We start from the raw sequence: 16,754 nt of genomic DNA, 5'->3' as shown, positions 1-16,754 counted from the left end.
TCGACATGCAAGTTTCTTTTACAAAATATACTAATAGAATTAACAGATGATAGAAACTATGTAACAGCTCTTTTAAAATTTTTAAGAATTTTATAGTTGGAATCTCCAAAACCTTATTAAAATCTAGTGTTAAGAGGCTAGCAAATATCTGAAGTTACATTAGCAAATATCAGAAAATGAATGGAGAGTATTAGCTTTAATTTTCAGTTTCCTTTATGGTTATTTTAAATTTTTTCCATTCTAAAGATGCCAGTAAAGATTATTGTGAAGTTCTCTTTTTAGGAATTTCTCCCTAAATCCAGTTCTCACCTTGCATATTAGGAAACTTTACCATCAGTTCAGTCTAAGTTTTTTTTTTTCTTCTAAAATTTTGTTACTAAATACAACTACCTAAAACTTCCAGGCATGTTTAAGAGAGCAAGTGCATTAAAAAAATGTACTAATATTTTTCTAACAATAATGCACTGTTGGAGAATTTAAACTTATATATTTTTTAAAGTTTAAAAACTTTAAACATAGCTGTCACATGGGCACATGATAATACTGATTGTATAAAATCAAAGAAAAAAATAATTGCTAACAGGAAATCAAAGTCAGCACTTGAATTAAGCATAATTACTCTAACAAGACTTCAATAAGCAATTTTGTTGAGGAGAAAAAAATAAATAGCTGAAATATGCCAGCCACTACAATAAGCACCTTAGATATATTTATTTAGTCATCTAATCCTCACAACAGCCCTGTGCAGTAGGTATTATTCCCATTTTACAGTTGAAGAAACTGTTACAGTAACTTGCCCACAGTTACACAACTAGAACAGTGGAGAGTTGGATGTATAGCAAGACAGAGAAATGTCCATGCTCTTTATCTCTTGAATATTATGTTTTATATTCATAAAATAATTTAATTTTTTGAATGAAAAGTTTTTAGGTAAAAAGTAATTACATTATTAAGAAATTATGAAGCAGACTTACCTCTATAAAGACAGAAATCTTGGAAATCAAAACTGAACCAAATACAAATATTAGTATATTATATAGAGGAAAACAACTGATAAGTTTTGCATTGCATTGCTGAAAATAATGGTGTTATCAGGTTTAAATAAAAATATCCTTCAAAATAATTTAATTCTACTGCTTATAATAATCTTGGAAAACAGCAGCCATTAAGTTAAATTATTTTAACCTAAAGTATTAGTAAACCACTTAATGAACAAAGCAAAAAAAGTTTTTACAATTTTTTTAAAAAACTTTTGAACACTGAGAAAATACACTAATTTGTACACTAATAAAGTGTACAAATTTTAGAAACGTAAACTTTTATCTGCGCGGACCACCTTAATAATGTTTAGCATTAGTGTTAGATATTATTTCTGGATTAAAAAATTGTTTTTTTCTGAATTTTGTCTCAAAAAAAGAATTTCTTTTGCTAGTTCAGAAGATAAAATATAATATTAACTTGTAATATATAATACAAATACTTATTTCCACTAGAATTTAGGTTTCTTGAGGATTTTTGTCTTATTCATCACAGTATCTCCATTGCCTGAAATACTGCTTATCTCGTAGTTGGGGAAGAATGAGTACCAATAGAAGGAAAGCAGGTTTTTTTATATAAGAAATTAGTGACAATTAATTAATAAAAATCAAGCTAGTTTCTCAGGAAGAAACTTCTTAAATTAGAATACTAATACACTGTGAGAAAAGTTTAATAATTCCTAAAATGAAGTACAGAATCAAGTATCAAAACCCTTTTTACCAAAGTTTTTTTTGTTTTGTTTTTTATCAATCACAAACTTTAGGTGTCAGTTAGTAATATTTTTATATATCTTAAATTCATAAATCATTTATATTAGTTTGCAGAGAAACTGATGCCATCCTGACGTTCAAAATTTTTTCGGCTTAATTATCTAAAGAAGTAACAATTTCCTTTATGTACTTTTATAAATTCTTGCCTATGTGGGCAACAATGGCAATGTACCTTCAAAGCACACTGTCGAGCATCTATGTTTAAAATTTCATTACTAATACAGGTTAGTAAAAACTGTACATCTTTTTTAAAATATTCAATTTGTAGATAATTCAAAGTAGTAACTAAAGCACTGAAATTGAATATGAAAAGACATAAAAACAACAGACTAAGCTCATACTTCCAAAGTCACAAAGTTGTCCAGAGAAATTTGAAATCAATGTTAAAATTATTTTTATTTTATTTTTTTTTTTTAGAGAGAGGGAGGAAGGGAAGGAAAGACAGAGAGAAGGAAGGAAGGAAGAAAGGGAAACATCTTTAAACATTTTCTTGTTTTTATTGTATTTTGTTTGTTTGTTTGTTTTTTACATGGGCTGGGGCCGGGAATCGAACCGAGGTCCTCCGGCATGGCAGGCAAGCACTTTGCCCGCTGAGCCACCGCGGCCCGCCCAAAATTATTTTTATTTTTAATGAAATAAAATTTAAAAATATTTTAATTTTAATATTTAGACCAGGCAAAAAACTATCTTCTACTCTTTTATCCTTCTAAAAACTGTTTCTCTGACTTTGAAATTCTGGAAATAGACAAATAACCAATATACATTATGTTAAGAAAATCATAATGGTTTGTTTATGAATATGTTGTATCAATGTCTAACTTAGCTTCAAATTTTTCTTGAGATTTTCTTTTAAAAACAATCAACACAAATTATTTTAGCAAAAAAGTCTAAGGTAGAATTATGCTAGTACCAGGCTGTGAAAGAATAATAACTTACTGCATATTAGTAATGGAAAGAAATTCCTGAACTGTATAAAGAATGGCACATTTACTTGGTAAGAGATAGAAACTTCTATCTCTGATTAGGTAAAATTTAGGAAAAAGGGTACCTCTCACTAGAGGTACCACCTTCTTTCCTTTGATATTCAGAAAACAAAAGTGCAGAGATAAAAACTTTGTTCTAAAGAGGTCAATTCAACAGTGAAGTAGTGTTAATAAGAAGAGATCTGAACTAGCATCTATTTTCTTCAACAGAGATTAGTCTAACAGCAACATGAATGGCAAACAAATTAGAAGTTTTGAGAAATTGTTAGAAGAAAGTGGGTTTGTAAGCTTTAACACAGTTCTTAGAGTAATTTCAGGGAAAAACCCACAACAGTTGATTAGAAATTAATAAATAAGAAACAGTCGCAAAAGTATTAACAATCTCAACTGCCCAACATGCTTTTGTTCTTTTATACTGTTGCTTCTTTCATTAAGGTTTTATTTTTAGCTGTAAAAGTTAATTTGTTTAAAGATGATTCACATTTCTGGTTTCTCAGTCACATTTATCAGGAAAATAAAGACTGTTACTCTGCACTATAAATTTGTGAAACTACAATCTAGTGCAGTAATTCTCAATGACAGATGGGAGGGATGACAGGGAGTGTGTGCTTACCCACACATCAGAATTACTTGTAGAGTTAAAAAAAAAAAGTTAAATGCATATTATATCAAAATCCGAGGCAGGGGCCTGGGAAAATACATTTTTTTCAATTGTTATAGATGAGTCTGATATTAAGAACTAGTTTCACTGACATGGTGCCAAGGACATGAAACTGCAGTTACATGGTCCCCAGAGATTAAAACTTAAGGATATTCAGTTACTCAACTAGTTTAGCCTATACAAAACTATGTCAGATAGCATTACAGTCACAACAATATAGGAAGAATGGACATCTAATCAGGAATATCAGAGCTAGACCAAATACTTTGAAAACTGAGGGTCCACCCTTAAACATTTTAGTCTGTTTAAAAAAGGGGGGGGGGGGACACTAAAAGGAGTTCATTTAGTCCCCAAAATTATACAAGAATCAAGTCAACAGTCCTCTGAAAATTCCTAGATTCAACCAAAAGCTAGAGGAACAGTCTATGAGTAGTTTCATTGTTATTTTGAGGAAGTAATTACAGAAGTCTCAACTCCTGATCTCAATTATACACCCAGGATATATTTTATTATGAGTTCAAGTAAGCCTACTCACATGAGAGAGAAAGATAAAACATAAAAAAATATGAAAAACATTTTTTGTTTTTATGTAGTTCACTTTCCTTATTCTCTCTGTACACACAGAACTATTGTGAAGTAAAATTTCTTCAAACCTTGAGAAAAAACATAAATAGTTTGGTTGGTTGTGAATCAAGGGCTATGGTAATTCTCTATTTTAAATTTAGCACTATTGAAAAAATTCTGTTCATATAACTCCTTTTCCTTCTTTCCCTTTATTTTTTTACCTAATACCTGAGGAAGCAAACTCCAGGCCTTCAATTTGCCTCCAAAAGTCAGATAAAAATCAAACCAAAAATTCAGACTTCTACTACATAAAGTAATACAAGAATAATCCTGTCCAATTTTTATAGTGTTAATTTTTAAAATTGTGAGGTTGTTTTAGTGTTTCCCAAATGTGTTCTCTCTGGAATCTTAATGCTACATCATGAAATATATATATATATATATATGTATGTATCTGTGTATATATATGTATATATGTATATATACCTAGAAAGCGCTTAATGCTCAATAAGGTTGAGAAATATTGAATTGTTTGTTTTTCCTTCCTTCCTTTCTTTCACTCTTTCCTTCCTTTCCTCACTTCCTTTGAAAACAAACAAAACTGCCATTTAGAAGAAGAAAATTCCTTTAACTGTATCTTTCTGAACGTTTCCTGCAAAGCAAGAATTCTAAAACAGGAACTACTCAGCCTGGTTAAAGAACTACTTTAGAACATTTTAAAGGAGACAATCTTATTTTTGCTTATTTTAGCTTTTAAAAATTATTTTAGTACATGAATATGCATATTTTCCAAAATACACAGTACAAACTAGAAATTTTGTGAAACCCTTGATTCCTAGAAAACAAAAAATGTTCCTGACAGCATTTAAAGAGAACATTTGATCAAACCAAACTTTTAAGAATTAGCAGCCAAAACTATTTTTAATTTTCCTAAACATGTCAAAAAAGTGGTTTACAGTAAATATATCCCCCCAAAAAACTTGAATCAAAAAATGTATCTAAGAGAAATTTACAATAAATTGGGAATTTCTTTTTTTTAAATGTGTCTCCCTACATATATGTATATCTATATCTATACATACTAACACACAGAGGTAGAAATGTGATATGTATATCATAGGGAATTCTGTTCACATTTATTTAGGGGTGTTCATGAGCAGGGAATTGAATCTGGGTCTCCTACATGGCAGGTTACAATTCTACCACTGAACTACCCATGCACTCCTTTTCATTTGGGAGGGGGTTCTTTTAAGCTGCATCTAATTTAGTCAAAGAACAGAAACACTGCTTTACTTGCCAATTTAAATAACTATATTATAATCTGATGTAACTAAAACATTGCTCTGTATATAGGAAGGTATACTGCTTAAATGCTGCACTGATGAGACAAAATAAGATCCCATATATTAAGTATCCTATATAACAAAATTTGTGCCATTTCTCTCATGTATTAAATTTTATAATACTTCATCTATGTGTTTTCTATTGAGATGGCTTAAAATATTCAGGATACCTAATTCTAATTGTGTAAAGTATGTATATTTATGCATCAAATCCTTGAAAATACACATTTGGATTTGAGGCCAAATTTCCTATTTTATTATTGTCACTAATCAATTAAACTGCAATATCAACTACTATGTTGATTAAAAATTATAATTAATTAGATTATGGTTTCAAAAATAATATGTAAACATCTCTCAAAAAAACATTATGAAGAATATTCCAAAGTAACTTTTCCAGTCAAGGTATTCTGAACCATTAACAAACATATCACATTCAATAGTTTTATGTTCTAGGTTTCATAAGTCAGTCAAATATTTTGAGAAAAGCAAATATGGTTTTTCATTTTCAACATTTCCAAAGACTATCCAAAACAAGGGTATCTTTGTTTCCACAAAGATATTTAACTCTCAATTTTATACCTCCTTTGTTTGGAATAAATCTTTGATATTAATGGCAGTAGGCATGGTGGATGGGACTTCACCTGAAATACCAGTATTATTAATGAAAATGCACCTTGCCTCTGCATGTCTACAGTTTACTAGGAACTGGAAGTGTACAGAGATAGGCTGTTTGAAAAAACAAAAATCCAGCTACCTCATCAAGAGTGGCAATCTCAGAGAAACACTACTAAAAAGAGGAGTAGGAAAGTACCTAACAACTTGCAAGTTTTTTAAGCTAGCACACTTTGGGTAGTAACTGTACTCATCAAAATTTACTTCAGTCTAAAAGAAAAGGCACTGTATGCTTTTATTTATACAAATTAGAAACAAAATCAGACAAAACTAATCGAAGTTTAATAAAAAGCAAGCACTAGGGAACACTGACTAGAAAGGGTTACCAGTCAACTTTTGGTGGTAATTAAACTGTCATATCTTGTTTGGGGTAATGGTTAATAAAATGTGTAAAATTCTCAAATATAACTGAACTAATCAACATCTCTGCATTTCATTGTGCTAATTAAACCTTAATAAAAGAGGAGACCATTCTTCTTTATTAGAGGATCAAGAACCTGAGCTAGAATTGGAAAGCTGAGTGGGTTTTTGAGGCTCCTTGGGAGTTGGGGCTTTACAGATGATTTCCTTGGTGTAAAAATGAGTGAATTCTTAGAATTCCATATACTACTATAATCTAATATAATACAAAGATTTATTCCAAAGCAACTTATAAATTATGTATTAGTTACGTACTTTTCTGGATCATTGACTCCTCTTGCTTAGTTCTATTACAACAGATGATGGAGAATACATTTTCAAGATTTACCATAGCATTAGCAGAATAATGGGAAATTGAAAGTCAATTGCTCTGATTATTATCTTCCAATTCATCTCCTGTCCATAAGGACATAAATATTCATTAATACTATTTTTAAACAAAAACAGAAAAAAATTGGCCATATACAAAAATACTGGACATTGGCACAGCACTAAACTTAACACTTCCAGAATGAACTGCAAGGATAACATTAGAGTTCAAATAACTCAAATACTGATTTCTCAATCATTTTCCCAATTTCCCACACCTCCCCCAAAGAAATTAATTCTGAAGAGTTTATTTGATTAAATAAAATTTGAAAGCAGAAGAATTAACAAGTGAAAAAGGTGGTGCAGAAATTAGCAGAGGTGGCACTACCTGAAAGCTCATCAGAAAGGGGAGTGAGAACAATATCAGGCAAGAAGGGTTTGGAAGTATGGATCAGAACAGGAGCACTTTTAGCACTGCGTATATAGGCCGATGGCAGAGCACATTCACCAATGGATCGGCTTCTCATGGCTTTAAAAAAGGAAAAGAAAGAAGTGGGGAAGGAAAAAAGAAGAGTGACTATAATGAAAGGCTTGTGTCACAGAAAAAGCAGCAACAGAGAAAACTAAAAGATATAAAGGAAGGAAAATTTAAATTAAAACATTTCAGCACTGCAAATACTGGCAAGCTGTAGGGAAAAAAATCAGAGAACACACAGGACATTTTAAATGTAAATTTTTTGGCGTAAAGCAGCAAATGCCTTTTATTGTTAGAAGGTACAATGGTATAGCATTAAAAACAGCAGACACTGTTGTTGAAAGTTCACTGAAAAGAACCCAATACTATAATTCAAAGAACTTTTTAATACCATATTTAGACATTTCTCAAGGCAACTGTGAGCCATTCTTCTTAATGAAGCCGAAGTCCAAGAACAAATCATTCCTACCCTCAAACTCTTTCCCTAATAAGGTTCTAAGACTCTCACAGTTCCTTTTGAGAAAATTTTATGTAATTCATAATCACAATGATTAATCACATGGTTAGTATTTGTTCCTGGTAAGAGAGGAATGCGTGATTAAATCAGTATCCTTTTTATTTAAAAATATTTTTATATTAAAATACAGTACTATACTTAATAGTACAATTATAAAAATGTGCTAGCATCAATTATAACAAATGTTCCATACAAATGCAAGGTGTTAATTATAGGGTGGTATATGGGAATTCTGCATTTTATGCACGATTATTCCGTAAACCCACAACTTCTCTAATAAAGAAAAAAAATTTAAGTAGGAACATTTATAGAAAATAGGATTTGCATTCAGCATGAAGATTCAGGTTCTTGAGAAAAAGAGACAAATTTATTCTTATTCAAATTTTAAGCATATTATTTAAAAACAATCTTTAAAAGCTAAAAACTTAAAAACTGGATTATCTTTCAAAAATTGCATTTGTAAAGATCTTTGGTAATTTCTTAAAAAGAGTCACCAGCTCACAAAATTAAAGGAAGATTTTAATTTAATTAGAAATAATAAACTATTATTCAAGTTTATACTTCTCATATTTATTTAACATAACTTTTAGTATGGGGATTCTTGATTAAATGAAGTTATGTGTATTGTTATTTAGGAATAGAGATTAAAAGAAATAATAATACAAATATTCAGAGTAAAAATGATGATGGTAAAAAAAATTGGAATGTTAACATCAATTCAAAATGTTGAGTTTTTATGATCACTAGAAATACTTGGTTTCTGATACCTAAATTCCGTAGCCTGTCACACAAGGCCTTTATGCAATTACCACCGAAGCTTCATCTTCTTTCATTGTCCTCTCCTCCCAAGCTCCTATGACACATAATTTTAAAATGTTCCCCGAAAATTTCATGTTCTTTCATAATAACATGTGTTCATATATATTGCCAATGTACTTGGTCTCCTTTTCTTCCTGACAAACTCCTTCATACTCAAAATGTCATCTCATCTGTGAAGCTTTCAGACTTGATTAATTAAGTCTGAAATGATTAATTACCTTATTGGCAATCCAGCAATAAACAAAACAGACAAGAAATTTTGCTTCTGCAAAGCTCACAATCTACTTTTATGGAATTGTATGTTTTTATGTCAGTTCCCCAACTCTTTAAATGAAGACAATATACTTTTATCTTTATAATCCTAGTGCCTGGCACATATGAGTTCAATAAATTTTTACTGAAGTGAATATCTACATTTAGGTATGAGGCCAGCATAATCATTTGAAAAAAAAAAAAGGAATGTTTCACATGTGCAGCAAAATGTGGAGGGTGTTGAATATATTAAAATAGTGGCAAGATTTTGCCTTCCCTCTATGGCTCCTACGCAATGTTTTAAAGAGAAATGTATTTTAAAACTTAACTTGTTTGGGGCACTTAGCCACTATGTACAAAATGTCAGAACCTAGCCCCATTTGAGTATTCCTGCTACCTTCTTCTCATTCTTGCAAATATGACCAACAATTTCACAATCCAATTTGAAATGAGAGCTATGTTGACTTCCAGAAACCATTCATTAAAATTTGTTGGAAGGAAAGACACAAACATACAGCAAATTTTAAAGTACTGCTTATTAACACAAAAGATAAAATACTATATCTATAGTTAAAATCAGACGTGAGATTTTTAAGTAAAGATATTTCTTTTAAAACTGAACTGAATTAAATTTTAGGTTCCACAGATGAAATTAGAAATTTATTTCTATTTTTTTCCTTACAGACAACTCTTTGGAGATCATAATTCTTCTGTTCCTTCTCTCTTGCCACTATGAAAGAAGAGCTTAAGTATTTCCCTGAGAATTTTTTCGGTATTTGTAGTGGCATGAATAAGTGCTATGATCATGAGTGAATTCTTCAAAAAGGCACCCCTCCTTTTGTTACTTAATTGTGGGTCTTCATGCATACCTGGAAGTCTGTCAAGTATCCCCACAGTTGTGTAATACTTCACTTCAGAAAATTACCTACAGTGAATTAGCTACTGGGATCACTGGAAATTTAATTTAAAAGCTTGGGTTGGAGAATCTCTGTATTACCATTGACTTTCCTATTGCCACATGTATTTCTAAGCCATAAACATGAGGAATCTTCTTAAATCTGGAATATGCTTTATTTTATAAGGTCAGTATGGAAAACATAACATCAAAAAGTAAAAACATACTTTTCGAGCCCACAAGGATGCAAATTTTTGAGGCTTCCTAATCCTACTCCTCTCCAAAAAAAAATACTTTCAAATGTAAATTTGTAAATTCATCTTGAACCATAAAATATTCACACTCTATCAAAAGCTGTAACCTTTCTCCAGAGTTCCTGTACAGTGTTAAGAAATTCATGGACAGCAAATGAAATGGATCCTTAAAAATGCACAAATACAATTAACATGAGGAAGGCAATCTGGCATTTCTCATTTCTAAAATGTTAAAAATCCTTCTCTCTATCTGAAAAATTCACATTAAGTATACATAACTAACCATTGGCAAAAATACCTTAAAAAGTCCCCACATTTAGAAAAATTCAACTTCCCCATATGGAGAATTCCTGATATTCTTGCAAGCAGTGAGGACAACCAAATCAATAAGTCAAGCCCTCAATCTTGGGTTTGTTCATATGAAACTTAACCCCACAAAGGATAGGCTAAGCCTACTTAAAATTAGGCGTAAGAGTCACCCCCAGAGAACCTATTCAGTTGCTCAGATGCGGCTTCTCTCTCTCTCTCTGCCAACATGGCAAGCAAACTCACTGCCCTCCCCCTCTCTATGTGGGACATGACTCCTAGGGGTGTAATCCTCCCTGGCAACGTGGAACAGAAATCCTAGAATGAGCTGGGCCTCGGCATCAAGGAATTGAGAAAAACTTCTCTCTTTCCCACTTTCAGGCGTAAGAGAGAAATGAGACAAAATAAAGGGTCAGTGGCTGAAAGATTTCAAACAGAGTTAAGAGGTTATCCTGGAGGTTATTTTTTAAAAACATGGGGACAAGCAAAGTAACAGGCCCAGCCCTCAATCTTGGTTGGGATTTGTTCATGTGAAACTTATCCCCACAAAGGATAGGCTAAGCTTACTTAAAATTAGGCTTAAGAGTCACCCCCAACAGTACCTCTTCTGTTGCTCAGATGTGGCCTCTCTCCTCTCCTCCCCTCCCCTCCCTTCCCCTCCCCTCTGCTCCCCTCCCCTTCTCTCCCCTCTCTCTCTACCAAAACAGCAAGCAAACGCACTACCATCCCCCTCTCTACGTGGAACATGACTCCCAGGGGTGTGGACCTTCCTGGGAATATGGGACAGAGATTCTAGAATGAGCTAGAACTCAGCATTAAGGAATTGAGAAAATCTTCTCCAAAAGGGGGAAGAGTGAAATGAGACAAAATAAGGTGTCAATGCAGAGTCAGAGAGGTTATGCTGGAGGTTATTCTTACGCATTGAATAGGTATCACCTGTTTAGTTAAGGTGTCATGGAGAGGCTGGAGGGAACTGCCTGAAAATGTGGAGCTGTGCTCCAGTGGTCATGTTTTTTGAAGATAATTGTATGATGATATGGCTGTCACAGTGTGACTCTGTGGTTGTGAGAGCCTTGTGTCTGATGCTCCTTTTGTCTACCTTATCGATAGACAAGTAAAACATATGGATTAAAAATAAATAAATAATAGGGGGAACAAATGTTAAAATGAATTTAGTAATTTGAAATGCTGGCGATTGGTGAAGGGGGACGGGTAAGGGGTATGATATGTATGGATGTTTTTCCGTTTTCTTTTTTATTGCTTTTTCTGAATTGATGCAGATCGTGGTAGTTAGATTCAGTTGTCAACTTGACCAGGTGAGCGTACCAAGTTTTGTTGCTGTGGACATGAGCCAATGGTATGTGAACCTCATCTGTTGCTGATTTACATCTGCAGTCGGCTAGGAGGTGGGCCTGCTGGAATAAAGGACGTTTGACTTAATTGGCTGGTGCTTAAATGAGAGACTGCAACATAGCACAGCCTAAGCAGCTCGGCATTCCTCATCTCAGTACTCACAGCTCAGTCTAGGCCTTTGGAGATGTAGAAAGAAGTCACCCCTAGGAAAGTTGTTGAAACCCAGGGGCCTGGAGAGAAGGCCGGCAGAGACCATTCTGTGCCTTCCCATGTAAGAAAGAACCTCAGAGGAAAGTTAGCTGCCTTTCCTCTGAAGAACTAACAAAATAAATCCCCTTTTATTAAAAGCCAATCCGTTTCTGGTGTGTTGCATTCCAGCAGCTAGCAAACTAGAACACAAATGTTCTAAGAAATGATCATGATGATGAATATACAACTATGTGATGATAATGTGAGTTATTGAGTATATGACAAGAATGGAATGATCATATGATAAGGATGTTTGTGTTTGTATGTGGTAATGTATCATAAATAAAAAATAAATTATAAAAAAAAAGAAATCCTAGTGATCAATGAAAGGAAGGGGTAAGGGGTATGGTATGTGTGGTACTTAGATTCATTTGTCAACTTGGTCACTTGAAGGTGCCTAGATCTACTGCTGTGGACCTGAGCCAATGGCATGTGAACTTCATCTGTTGCTGATTACATATGCAGTCGGCTAGGAGGCCTGCCCATTGCAGTGAATGATGTTTGACTTAATTGGCTGGTGCTTAAATGAGAGAGTTCAACACAGCACAGCCCAAGCCGCTCAGCATATCTCATCTCAGCACTCACAGCTCAGCCCAGGCCTTTGGAGATACAGAAAGAAATCACCACAGGGAAAGTTTTTGGAACCCAGAGGCCTGGAGAGAAGGCCAGCAGAGATCACCTTGTGCCTTCCCATGTAAGAAAGAACCTCATTTGAAAGTTAGCTGCCTTTCCTCTGAAGAACTAATGAAATAAATCCCCTTTTATTAAAACCAATCCATCTCTGGTGTGTTGCCTTCCAGCAGCTAGCAAATGAGAACAGAATGCATGAATTTTTTGTTTTCTTTTTATTTCTTTTTCTGAATTGATGCAAATGTTCTAAGAAATGATCATGATGATGAATATACAACTATGTGATGCTATTGTGAGTTATTGATTACATAACAAGAATGGAATGATCATATGGTGAGAATATTTGTGTTTGCGTGTGGTTATGTTTAATAAAAATAAATAAATGGAAAAAAAAATCAGGCCAAAGAGTCACCCCCAGAGAATTTTTTTTGTAGCTCAAATGTGGCCTCTCTCTTGCAGCCAACATGACAAGCAAATTCCTTTTATCTACAGTATGGGCAGATGAGTAAAATATATGGATTAAAAGTAAGTAAATAATAGGGGGAACAAATGTTAAAATAAATTTAGTAGATTGAAATGCTAGTGATCAATGAAAGGGAGTGGTAAGGGGTACAGAAAAATATAGGGGAAACAAAGGCTAAAATATATTGGGTAGATGGAAATATTAGCAGTCAATGAGAGGGAGGTGTAAAGGGTATAGTATGTATGAGTTTTTTTCTTTTTTCTTTCTATTTCTTTTTCTGAATTGATGCAAATGTTCTAAGAAACAATCATGGTGATAATATTGTGAGTTTTTGATTATATACCAAGAATGGAATGATCATATGGTAAGAATGTTCATGTTTTAAAAAAATTAAAAAATTAAAAACAAAAACGAATGCTTGTATGTCAAGTATGTTTGTATTTTTTTTGAATTATGAAAGGGAATGCCGCTTAAAAGAGAACTATAAATTAAAGTAGAACTTATTATCAATGTGATTTATTTCCTTCAATAAAGTCATAAGGAATGGAGACTCATAAAAACTTTAAAATAAAAAAATGTTCACAAGTAAATTCATGTTTATATTAGATGTTTAAATTATTCTCTGTTCCCAAAGAATATGAACACATTTTAAATGAATATTGCTGGGATTGTTTCTCAGGAAAACAGGTTATAGTAATACACCTTGATAGAAACTGTGGGGTTTGTTCCCCAATATTTTACCATTCATGAAACACAACCACTTTTCTCTCAGTTTACAGATCATGGAATTGACTTTAATTCAATTTAATCCAACCAATATTTACTAAGTATCCATCTTATACCAGGCATTGTACTAGATACTGGTAACAGAATAATGAACAAGAAAGACCATGTTTCTGCCATGAAGAAATTTTACAGCCTAGCAGGAGAGACCAAAGTTAAATAGGAATTGACAAAAAGGGGAATATTAAAAAGCGCAATTAAAGAAAGTTATAAAAGTCTAAGAGTCAGAGAAGGTCTAATGCAAACCCTGACCTAAAACATGAGTCAGTTAACCTGGAAAAGTGGGGATAAAATGGATATTCAGGGCAGAGATAATATGATTTACAAAAATCTTTAATTAAGAGAGAGTAAAGCAGAGGTTATAGACACATCTAATGAGGATGGAAAATAGAGAGCAAAGATGAATAGAAAGAGACAGGAGGAACTGGCAAGTACTAAACCATGCCAAGCTTTATAAACAGTATTAGGTTTTTTTCTGATTTTATCCCAGATCAATAAAAGGCCACTGAAAGACATAAGCAAACTAAGAGTTACAGCAATATGACTTCTTTTTCTCTCTTTTTAATATATCTATAACAGGAGGATGAAGAATGGATCTGGAGGGAGTTGAGGACTAATACAGAGAAACAAGTTAGGAGACTCCTTCAGCAATCTAGGCATGATGGTGTACTGGACCAAAATAACAACAGTGAAAATGCAGAGAAGTGAAAGATACTTAGCTCGAAGTATAACCGATGAAATATGATGAATCAATCAGAAGTCTGGGTAAGAGAGAGAGAAGTGAAGGCTGAATCCCAGATTTCTAGTTTGGGCAACTTGGTTACTCTCTATGCCCAGTTAGCCCTTCACAGGACTGACCTTAATTTAATGACACTATCCACTTAAGGCTCCATTTGCTGCTTCTTAGACTGCTTGCCATTTCCATATTAATGTCTAAATGCATTGTTTTTATTATGGTACTCCTCCTGCTCAAAGACAAAGGTCAAAGAAAAAAAATTCTCTGGCTGTTTACAAGACTTTTATAATCTGGTCTCATGCAATCCACTGAACTATATTTTCCATATCTTACTGATAAATATCTTCTACTCCAGTCTTTTTCCTGTTTCTGTATTCTCTCCCATCTCTATCTTCCTGCTCATGTTGTCCCATATTGTGTGAACAACTTTCTTTATACAAAGTCAGAAGTGTCCATATTTCAAAGGCAAGGGAACAATATCTCAAACTTCATTTGCATCCTCACGATCCCTAAAATAGTGCATGGAAAATTATAATAAAACTTGATTGGCTGTTCCTCCAACTTCTTTAGCAGAAAATTCCCTAATCAAAATAGAAATAATATAAATGACATTGACTGACTAATTAATAAAGCTACCCACATTTATATTAGATATTTTTAGATACACTGAAATAGAGTAATATACTTGAACAAATACAAACTAATTTTGAGTTAAATTTTTCACTGTAGTTATCTTGTTTTAATGGTTTATGGAGATAAAACCTATAGTCAAGACTTTCTAAAAGTCTTATACTCATAGTTTATACAAATAAAAAGAAGATATTGAATGATAAGTAAAATATACAGAAAAAACTATTAAGGGTACTATACACCTAAGAAAATTGCCTACAGAAACCTAGATTAAATTTTTGAACTTATCTTTTAATAATAATGACAATATTAATATTAATAATAGTGAAGGAAGAAAAAGATTCAAGTTTTATACTTTATTAACTTAGAGTTTTTAGAGAATACTTAAAACACCACAGACTCAGGATAGACAGATGAATAAAACGTGGAGACTGTCCTCAACAAGTACAAAATAACAATAGGTAGAGATGGCTTGAAAATGAGTAGAAATAAAGTAAATTCTGGGCAGAGAACTGAGACTGAGTACAAACATAGGTAAGGAGAAAGAACACCTCAGGGTTTATTCAGTAATTCTTTTTTTGGCTTGCATATAAAATAAGCAAAAACAAATTACTAAGAAATTATATCAGCAAAATCAATTAAAGCAAAATAGGATTGATCCCATATGTTAGGGTAAGGCAAATGGATTTGAATGTCAGTATGGGGAGGGTTATGTAAGTGAATATTCTTGTTCTTAGGAAATATATATGCAAATAGTAAGTGTTCAAGGAGAATAATGTATGCAACCTACTCTGAAAAATGTTTAGAAAATGGATAAATTTATAGATGGACAGATGCATGGATGGGTACAATGATACAGCAAATGTGGAAAAAAGTTGAAAAAGTTGGTGGACCTGGGAGGGTAGGGATTATGCTGGAGTACTTCTGCAACTGTCTGGTGAGTCTAAAATTATTTAAAAATAAAAAGGGTTTTTTCTTGTTTTTTTTAATCTCCAAAATGATATAAACTTTTTTTTTAAACCAGGATTCAATCAAGGTTTATGCACTGTATTCATTATTGTCTCCTTAAACAAAAATAGAAATCTCTCCCAACTTTTTTTTAATGATACTGTCTGTTTGAAAAGTCTAGGCCAATTGTCTAAAAAATGTAACACATTCTAGTCTTGTTTGTCAACTCACAGAGTCATTTAACTGGTACCTCTATCTCCTATATTTACTATAAACTGGAAGTTAGGTATATAGGCTTGATTGTGTGGTAACATCCAGATCCCTCTACTATAAAGGTGTGTTTATTCTTTGCAAATGGAAATAATCTGTGGGATGATCCTTGGTAGCATATGAATAACCTCCTTCCAAACAATCTTTTTACCTAATGGTTTTTAGAATCTGTGCCAGTTTGAAACAGTTGTGTATCCCAGAAAAGCCTTGCTCTTTAATTCTCATTCAATATTGATGGGTGGGATCTTTTTTATTGTTTCCATGGAGATGTGTCTACACCCATTCAAAGTGGTGTTGCTTTCTGGAGCCCTTTTAGAAAAGGCTTCAGTAATGACAGAGCCCCCACGGCCAGAGATCTTTGGAGATGCAGAAGAAAAATGCCCCCAGAGAAGTCTTATGAAGAGAAAAAGC

General features: G+C 32.9%; 1 protein-coding gene across 8 annotated transcripts in view; it reads right to left on the bottom strand.

The window, feature by feature from the left end:
- Positions 1 to 16,754, bottom strand: part of RALGAPA1 (Ral GTPase activating protein catalytic subunit alpha 1) — a 311,810-nt gene that overhangs the window by 169,624 nt on the left and 125,432 nt on the right. For 6 of the 8 annotated variants that reach the window (XM_077126931.1, XM_077126935.1, XM_077126932.1 and 3 more), the window contains one exon: positions 7,152 to 7,292. The exons of the other annotated variants lie outside the window; for them this stretch is intronic. In XM_077126931.1, coding sequence (XP_076983046.1) covers positions 7,152 to 7,292 — 141 coding nt within the window. The remainder of the gene's footprint in view (positions 1 to 7,151; positions 7,293 to 16,754) is intronic. 8 annotated transcript variants of the gene reach the window in all.

Source organism: Tamandua tetradactyla, chromosome 14, assembly GCF_023851605.1.
Source record: "Tamandua tetradactyla isolate mTamTet1 chromosome 14, mTamTet1.pri, whole genome shotgun sequence".
In the NCBI taxonomy this organism is placed as follows: domain Eukaryota; kingdom Metazoa; phylum Chordata; class Mammalia; order Pilosa; family Myrmecophagidae; genus Tamandua; species Tamandua tetradactyla.
This window is presented reverse-complemented; position numbering and strand designations above follow the sequence as displayed.